Consider the following 9,317-nt stretch of genomic DNA (forward strand, 5'->3'; position numbering starts at 1 on the left):
TCCACTCTTCTCTCCTGCTTTTCTCTCCTCCTGGCTGCTGCCTTCACTGACTGTCTGTGTGTGTGTGTGTGTGTGTGTGTGTGTGTGTGTGTGTGTGTGTGTGTGTGTGTGTGTGTGTGTGTGTGTGTGTGTGTGTGTGTGTGTGTGTGTGTGTTGAATGCTAATGCAGCACAGAATACAAACAGTTAAATGTAATCAATTCACAGATGGGGACATTCACACACACATAGGTATGCAGGGGTAAATACATTCTTGCACACGCATGTATAAAATGCACATTTATTATACAGCATTCAACCCCGAGCGACATCACTTCTCATTCACATAATACTCCTCTCATATGAACACACTCACACTATAAAATAACATAATATAATGAAAAACATGCTTTAACCTCTCTACGCCTCAGTTCTGGGTATTGTTTATCTGACAGTCAGACAGGAATTTGCAGTACTTCAGAAACCTTTCAACTTGTCAGTGTGCTTCCTTTGAGAAACACTTATTAGCGGCGCCTTGCAACTTGCCAAAATCTCCCACAGTTTAAACAAAGGATGTAAGACATATATTTGCACAATTTGTTCACAGAGAATCAAAAGGCGCTAAGTGTCAGCCATGTTGCATTTATCTGTCTCCTGAAATGTGTCACAAATGGTCTAAAGTGCTCGTACTCTTCACAGTTGAACCCCTCAAGCAGATAAAAATGTCTCTCAGTGCTTGAAGGGGACATAATGAAATAATTACACCCACTTAAAGAGTGATTATCTAAAAGAATAGGCTTTCCACGAACCAACTTACTAACAAATATAAAAAGTATTTATTTGTATAAATTCGATTAAACATTTCTTGTGATAACTACTAAACAGATCTCCCTGATGCATAGGCAGTACATCTGTTTGTAGAAATGCATGCACACAAAACACAACGATATTGGTATATGTAATTAAGGAGACTCTATTTGTATATATTTATGAGAGAGTGGTGTGTGGTTGATGGTGTGCAGTCACTAGCATTAGTCTTGTTCAAACCAACACTCAAAAACGGCTGCTTTTTCTTGAAATGTAGTCATTGGTGAAAGCAGTGCTACTTGACTTTTTCGCTCCCTTTTTTGTGTCGCTTTTTAATTTTTGTATAACCTCCTGGGACCAGAGGAAAAAAAGTGTCTTCCAATTTCCTTTTTTTTTGTGATTTCCTACCTATTTAGGCTTAAAAAAACATCTTGCAATCTAGACTTTTTTTATTTTATTTTATTTTAAAATGTTACAGTATGTCCACTGTAGAGGACGTCGGGACCATATTAGTTTGAAAAGACAGCCAAAATTAACAGATAGACTATGTAACCTATAATGGTTATAGAGTGATATTAATACAATAATACATTCACCTTTATTTAAAACATGAATAAGTAAATGATCTGAACATTGCTGTTTATTTGGTCACTAAAAAACTAGTTTGGTTGTGTGNGTCTCCAGCGCTTTCGAACGGCAATGTCCGTGGCTGTCTCCTCCTGATTGGTGGAGTTGGCCCAATAGCCATAGCGCCACTTCGGTGACGTCATAGAAGTGTTCAAATCTGGATCAGTCTGTATCAGATCCGTTGCAGCCCCTTTTTAAGAGATTTGGGTATGGAGGAAAAGAGAGAGGGTTGTGTTTTCTGACACTTGGTGAGTTCTCACTTTTCTTTTTTTAAAGTGCCAACCCTTAAGATTTCAGTCCTGGTTGCTTTAGAATTTGTATTTGAGTGAAAACAATGATTTACCAGTCTTGCTGTAATAGAACATTTTTGGTTAACCGCATTGAAATCACAAGCACCCTGTTTTAAAAGTGCAAATATATAGAAATTGTAATACTTTCATCAGTGCCTCACATGCTTAAACCTATATTACCTCCTTTGAGGATAGAGAGTGACTCAATTGACATTTATCTAAGCAAAACTATTCTGGATTGCGACTAAACTTATACTTCAAATACATTTCTCACATGTGTCTCTAATCATCCTCCTATGAGATTCATTAAAAACACAGAAGAACAAAATCTGACTAAAAGAACATTTAGCAGTGAGCACAGAAATACCCAGAGGGTCCGTGTGGTAAAATAAAACATCTTTGTTCAAAATGTTTAATAACAAGCATGGCAACAAACAAGGCATAAGAACAATGCATGTTTAGAAAAATATATCTGCAAATGTATTTTTCAGAATATACTATACGTTCACTTAACCTCTACTCAATATTAAACATTTACAATTCAAAAACTAATAGTTTCATTAGAGAGTCACGGTAGAAAACAACACGTTCAGTTTCTTCTATACTCTTTGTTTTCAGGATCAACTTACACCAGAAGAAAAGTTTAGGTAGACATGTTGATAAAACAGGCAAACAACCTGAGGTGTTTTTATTTATTTGGTAAAGCTCTAGCTTTTAATTGATGGTTGATACCAACTCCCCTCTTTCTCAGACAAATTGTCCAATTATTGACAACAGCTTTTTTCCTAAGACAATAAAATGAAGGTACTACATTGACGACCTACATCCACTCGGATTCTTACCTAAAAAACATTTATTTTATTTTTGTAATTATTCATACTTATTCGGTTGTTTTTTCAATATGTCCAATACTGTGACATACTTAAAAAAATCACCAGTTCCCAGTAGTGGTGATCCAAGAGTCAAACTACCAGTTATTTTACTTAAAACCTCAAAGAATGATGCCAAAAAGGAAGAATATAAATGCTGAATTACTGAGTTTGAGTAAAAAAGGTTTTGAATTGGAGTCATTTTCCATGTTTGAGTAAGTGGTGGCTGTGTCTTCATGGCTTAAATACTGCTTGAGTCTCCAGTGCAGGCACCTGTTTGTGTTGAAGCTCTGTCCGAGTGTCTTTGAGGAGAACAGAAGGTCCTGAAGTCACGCTCAGTATCCCGCCGGATAGCCTCCTTTCCTGGGGTCGGACTCCGCACAGAGACGCTCCCCCTGCCGCACCACCGCCTGGACCACAGAGTCTGGAGTCGGCAGCAGCTGCGTGATGTGGTTCTTCTGGACCAGACCTTCCAGAACACTCTGCCATGGTATCATCATCACACAAACATAAAGAGTACAGTGCAGAGGGTTAAAGAGATGGCTCGTGCCAAAATCAAAGATACCAATTTTTCCTCTTTCTTGTTATGCTATTTATCAATCCAGATTGTTTTGGTGTGAGTTGCAGAGTGTTTAAGATATTGGCCTTATGGTCTCTTTCAATAAATCTCGACCTGGCTACCTGAGATTACCCACAGTCCTTATTTTATTATTTTGTTTTTATCAAACTACAACTGACAAACGTCTTACCCCCAGAAAGATGTTAGCAACATGGCTTAGAATTTGCAGACATTCATGGTTACCAGAGGATATATTTAATTCATCCAGCACCATCAATAGGTCAAATACCTGCAGAAGCAATACATTCCTAACTTCCCCTGCTTTGTTTTCTAGTGCTTATTAGCAATTGTTAGCAAATACTGATGGGTACGGTGGCCCTGAAGTGCAAGACACCACAGCATTTCAGAAAACACTACAGCATTTCAGAAAACACCACAGCATTTCACAAAACGCTACAGCATTTCACAAAACACAACAGCATTTCAGAAAACGCCGCAGCATTTCAGAAAACACCACAGCATTTCACAAAACACAACAGCATTTCAGAAAACGCCGCAGCATTTCAGGAAACACCACAGCATTTCAGAAAACACAACAGCATTTCAGAAAACACCACAGCATTTCACATTGGACGGAAAGGGTATTCCTTTAGGGAGAACACGTCTTGTTTATGATTGGACAGAGCCAGCCAGAGAAGCACTGCTGTGATTGGTTGTTTTTGCTGCCAGTCAAGAAATGACGCTTCGTGATAGGTCAACGCCCGACAGCGCAATATGTCCCAACACATCAGCTGTTAGCACACACTCAGAGCTCACAAAAAAAGTGCAAGTGGATGGGTGAACGGATTGTTTTTGCATTGCGATGTTTGAATACAATTTCAGAAACTAAAGCCAAATCACTACCTAATAAGTCATGTTTTATGTAGGTTTCAAGTTTGCCTGTACGTTAATAAATCACTCCAAAAAAACAGTGTTATGCTAAATAAAATACTGCACATTTCAACTGAGGGTGTCCTGGCCCTTCTAGCAGTTTTCCAGATGTTATTTTGCATTAAATGTCTCCACGCAAAACCCACCTTTTCAAAGCCCTGCTCCACGACTGTCATATTTGGGTTGAGCTGATTGTGAACGCGCGGTTCGTTCACAGCTTTCTTTAGGTCATAATTGAAGAACAAGGAATTCAGGATGACCTGTTTCAGTCAGAAAACATTTTAAAATGTTAAATAACTGACTGTGTGTCTGGTGGATGGCGTGTGAATTAATCAGACTTACTAGTGCAGTGGCTGTGGTGATTTTTGTACCACCAGACGCTCCTACAACCATTTTGACTTTGTTTTCTTTGTCGAAGATGATAGTAGGACACATGGAAGACAGCGGCCTTTTGCCTGCAACAGATAGAAAAATAGGGCTACAACTGCTTAAAGCTGGGGTTGGAAGTTTTGGGGAAAATGCAAAACAAACACACACAAAATACAGCCCTTTCTTCTCTTTCCTAAGCCCCTCCCAGACAAGCACTGTCAAATGTGAAAGTACTAGTTATTTATTTCATTGCAAACAAATGGGTCTGTGAAGCCTTTTACGATGACATGTTGTAATTTGAGGCTCAAGCTAGCCACATAGCCGCAGCCTGGAGCCTTTGGTTAACAATTAACAGAAGTAAAAACTATAACTAACATTTTCTCTCAATCTATAACATGCTTTGCCGATGTTGACACAAGTTTTATTGAGTTTATTGTATTTCAAAAGTGACCTGTGATTGGTAAAAGTTACCCTCAAAGGCAAAATGTTCTAAGCCTGAAAACAGATCCAAAAGGAGATGCAGCAGGCTACTTTTCTTTCAAACCTCTCAATGCTAAAAGGTTATTATATAGTTTTCGCCCAATTAGACAATTTTACACCATCATATTTGAACTTTTACCTTGGATTTACCATTGATTGAATTATGAATATATTTAATAATTAATAAAGTCAATTTTTGAAAGCTTAAAACAGCCACAAGAATTTGACAAAAAAAGAAAAATGTTAAGTTACAGCAGGGTTACACAGTTGGAATTGGCTTATGCTTTAAAGTGTAAGAAGAGGAGGCTGATAGTGAGCTTAAGCTATCAGTGTTCGTGACACTGACAAATCCAGGAACAATAAAAAGGCTGGTGAAAGCATCAACTCTGCATCATCCCCAACAGAGAAAGAGTCAACCTTTTGGGGTTGTGAAAACATTTTTTTGTTTTTAACACTGCTATTCATCAACGAAGATGGTGTAGAAGTTTTAGCCTAAACCATTGATTGGTGTAAAACAAGTGTGATAACTCAGTCCAGCCACACCTGGTTGAATGAAGTTGTTTGGTGATGGAGGGATCCCAAACCCGTTGGTCATGTGTGGCGAACTGAAGTCGTCCATTTCATCGTTGAAAATGATTCCAGTTGATCTCGACATGACTTTGGAACCAAAGCTGGAGAAATAAAACGGCTTTTAAATAGTTATTAACACAAACATGTCACAGATGATAATCAACTGAAGTGTTTTCTTTCTGACAGGCAGTTTCAGGAGGAGTAATAATAATCCATTAGATGTATTACTGCACTATCCAATGCACCCAAATGTGCTTCTCTGAAAACGTCGTACTATAAATTAATGGTGCTGGTGGCCGCCACAGCGCTGCCGTCCTCAGCTATGACCGACAGGTGAGCCGTCCCGTGGTCGTCTGGGACAAAGTAGTCCGGCTCATAGTAGCTGTCTGGGTGGGTGGTGTCGTCTGTAATTTTACTTCTTATGCCATCAGCAAAGTAGTCTGAGGTCATGTTTAGGACGAGCTGAGGAGAGAAAAACAAGTCTGCCTCAGAGCAGCAGTTCCCTGAGAGTTTGATTGAAAAATCCTAAATGGCAAACAACAGCAGAGTTACAAAACAGTAATAGTAACTGTAATAATTTGAAGAAGAAAATATAATCAACTTTGAAACTACTCTAGCTAAAATGATTTATTAATATTATTAGTTTTAAGAATTATCTTTAATCCTACTGGACTTGCATTTTAAACATTAGGCAATCCCATTTTCAGCATTATTTTTATATTGTTACACATTTGTCTTTTAATACAATGCACAAATCTTTTCATACTTAATTCTAATTTCGAATGTTCTCATAACTTGGCTTTGTTTATATATATATATATTCTTATTTTTAAATGAAGCCATTATAACTTGACCCAATTTCCCCCAGAAGATCAATACATTGTTTCTGAATCTGATAACAAATGCACATGCTGCCCCTGACCAAACTGCACAGTGGCAAGTACAATTCAACTGTGAAGCCAAAAAACTCCAAAATAAATCTATGACGCATAACAATAATACAAAAATAAAGGCTTACATCGGTAATATTTAGATAACGTGGGTCCCCGAGTCTGCTCCTTTTGGCATAAGCAAAACGGAAAGCCTCTACGATTCGATGGTACGTCAGAATCTTTTTCTCAGCTGTAGACACACTTGTGCCTGTGAAGTTGTACCCTGTAAAAATAATATGAGGAAAAAACGTCTCTGCATTTGATAAAGAATCACATTATCTGTGCTTAATCAGTTATTGAGTCCTCTGTATCATTATGCTAAAAATTCATTTCAGTCAGTGTCAGTGGCAGGTCATTAAAACTGGGAACTCTTAATTCGAATAACAGAAAAGCAATACAAATATGGGAACATGTTCCTACAGATTCATTTATGAACACATTAAATATTTCCCCAATTGGAAATTAATGATGCCACTCTTTATTTAAGGCATGACTAAAGATGGTCTGCCTGAACAGATTGGGTGTTGATGGTGAATTAGATTTGGCAAACAGAACAGAGTCGTAGCTCTGTTTTCTGCTTCCAAAAGAGGCGGAGAAACATTCCCAGGGACGACCTGAGGAAACCTGACATCCTTTCTTCTACATGGCTGCACAAGTACTTGGCCAAGCTCCTCACCCTCCACTATGTTGAGTATGAGTGCCAGCACAGGGCCACTGGAGGGGGCGTCTGGGACATGCATGGTGTATTCCCCCACGTTCAGCTTGAGAGGATTCTCATTGAGCACAGGCTGGTACTCCAACAAATCCTCCAGGGTGATAATGCCTCCTAGAACAAGCACATAAGTGTCAGAGTGAAATTAAACTAAGGAATAATGCTCAAATGACAGTAATTGTGGTATTTCCAATTTCCAAGTCTTACAGTAAAATAACTAATAAATAGGTTGAATGTATATAAACACAAAAATGAACAATAATTAATATAACACCTGCTGCCTGGATGTCCTCGGCGATGATCTGTGCCATTGACCCGTTATAAAACACGTCAGGCCCCTCCTCTGCTATTCTTTGGTACGTCTCGGCCAGCTTTGGAAATCTAACAATGTCGTTTTCCTTCAGTATGTTTTTTTGAGAATCACAAAACACCTCACTGGAAGATGATAAAAGAAAAGGAAGAAAACCAGTTCAGTTTTAGTGTTTTGTTGATAGAAATGTTTAAATATCCGGCTTTGGCAACCCCAAGGGGTAGCATAAAAAAGCCACGCACCCTCTACCTCTCTACCTAGGACTGCACCAAGCACTGTGTGTATATCACTATAGACAATTGTCTCCATAATAGTCACATTTTTCGAGAAACATACAATTTTCCTACGCAGAATTTGCCAAGATTTTGGAAATCCTGCGTTTAGTTTTTTTTACAGAGAATTAAATGAATAGATTGATAAAAGTTGCTCCATTAAACGTTAATCTACCATTGATGATGTTTCCCCCTCACCACATGTTGGCGTCTCCTTCAATGGAGACTTTGCTCTTGGAGATAGCATGAGCCAAAGCTTTACCAATAGGAAAGCCATCTCGAGCCAATGCAATGCTTGGCTCAAACAGGTCCTTCCATGGCAGCCTGCCATGCCTCTTGTGGGCCATCTCGTAACCACGGATCTCCCCAGGAATTGCTATGGACAATCCACCTGTCATGTAGAAACAGCAGCACCACTATTTTACTTTTTAAAAGGTATTTTTTTCAGTCAACTGTCAGACTGGTAGACCAGAATAGAAACAACTCTGTAACCAGAAGCATGCTCAAGGGAAGAGAAAGGTTGTTAAGCATGAAGGAACATAAGTTGATGGATAAGTTGGAAACTCAAATATGAATCACTCTTGGTCTATCTGATACAACGTTAGAGTCATGTAATATTAGATGAAAAACCTTTAAAGTTAGCAGTCCACATATTTCTCCTCTCTGCCTAGGAAATACTCAAAACAGCTTCAGGCTAGTACCTGTACGGGAAAGCTTTGTGTTGTTGCCAAACATGTCTTCTGTGGCGTTCATGGGGGCCGTTTCCCTTGCATCAATGGTTTCTACCTTTCCTGTTGAGCAGAAGATTAGGATAAATAGCAGATTGTGTTTCTTCTCAGTTAACTATTTTTTCTTTTACTAATAATGCACACTTACCTGTGGCAGAGTCATAGATGACAAAAAATAGCCCTCCTCCGATGCCCATGCTGTGAGCATTCAGAAGACCAACACAAAGCAAGGCTGCGATAGAAGCATCCACGGCTGACCCATTCTTCTTCAAAATGTCCCTGCAAACACAAGAATACACTTAGTAGAAGCATGGACTCACCTATAGACATGTAGATACACAGTATACCGCTGTGTCACAGTTGGAAAACAAAAGTCTGAATTGCTGTACCTTCCTACTTCTGAACACTTTCCAGCATCAGCAGCCACAGCAGCCTTTGAGTAGAAGTGGTCCAGGGGAGGGGGAGTGTTTTTCTTCCCCAGGCCCATGAACACCCCCAGGAACAGGCTCACTGCGGCCACCACAAGGACCACCAGACCTGCAATCAGGGACTTCCCAACCATTGTCCTGCTCAGGAAATCAAACAGAATTTCTCAGAATCTAAACTGTTGACCTCTTCTGCAAAATGGACATATAATGCAAGGCGAGGAAGACAAGGCAGGCCAAGTGTATGCAATACAGTTCAACACAAGGTAATTCAAAATGCTTTACAACATATACAAAAATATAAAATCAGTAAAAGCATTGCGATATTGTGTGACAGACATTAAATACATTTAAAGCAGTAATTAAAAAGTCCAGAAAATAAATAAAAATAAAACAGACTGTGGGGTCTGAGTGCTTTTTAAACCAGCAGTAGTATAACTAAATTCTCTGACAGACAGG

General features: G+C 39.0%; 1 protein-coding gene across 1 annotated transcript; it reads right to left on the bottom strand.

Annotated features, from left to right (window-relative positions):
- Positions 1–2,906: 2,906 nt before the first annotated feature.
- Positions 2,907–8,995, bottom strand: LOC104956514 (gamma-glutamyltranspeptidase 1). Its single transcript, XM_010784005.1, has 12 exons — positions 8,823–8,995; positions 8,582–8,712; positions 8,407–8,496; positions 7,904–8,096; positions 7,398–7,558; positions 7,088–7,237; positions 6,498–6,634; positions 5,754–5,941; positions 5,453–5,580; positions 4,403–4,515; positions 4,207–4,320; positions 2,907–3,053 (listed from the first exon to the last, which is right to left on the bottom strand). Exons 1-12 carry the CDS (start codon positions 8,993–8,995, stop codon positions 2,907–2,909), a joined length of 1,725 nt encoding a protein of 574 aa, XP_010782307.1.
- Between the last annotated feature and the right edge of the window lie 322 nt (positions 8,996–9,317).

The sequence above is a fragment of the Notothenia coriiceps genome, unplaced genomic scaffold (assembly GCF_000735185.1).
Source record: "Notothenia coriiceps isolate Sejong01 unplaced genomic scaffold, NC01 NC01_scaffold00026098, whole genome shotgun sequence".
Taxonomy (NCBI): domain Eukaryota; kingdom Metazoa; phylum Chordata; class Actinopteri; order Perciformes; family Nototheniidae; genus Notothenia; species Notothenia coriiceps.

Coding starts and splice junctions, on each gene's coding strand:
- LOC104956514 (XM_010784005.1), bottom strand. CDS start 8,995: ATGGTTGGGAAGTCCCTGATTGCAGGTCTGGTGGTCCTTGTGGTGGCC. Junction 5,942..6,497: donor GTTATCTAAATATTACCGAT/GTAAGCCTTTAT, acceptor TTCTCTCCTCAG/CTCGTCCTAAACATGACCTC. Junction 5,581..5,753: donor ACCAGCACCATTAATTTATA/GTACGACGTTTT, acceptor TTATTTCTCCAG/CTTTGGTTCCAAAGTCATGT.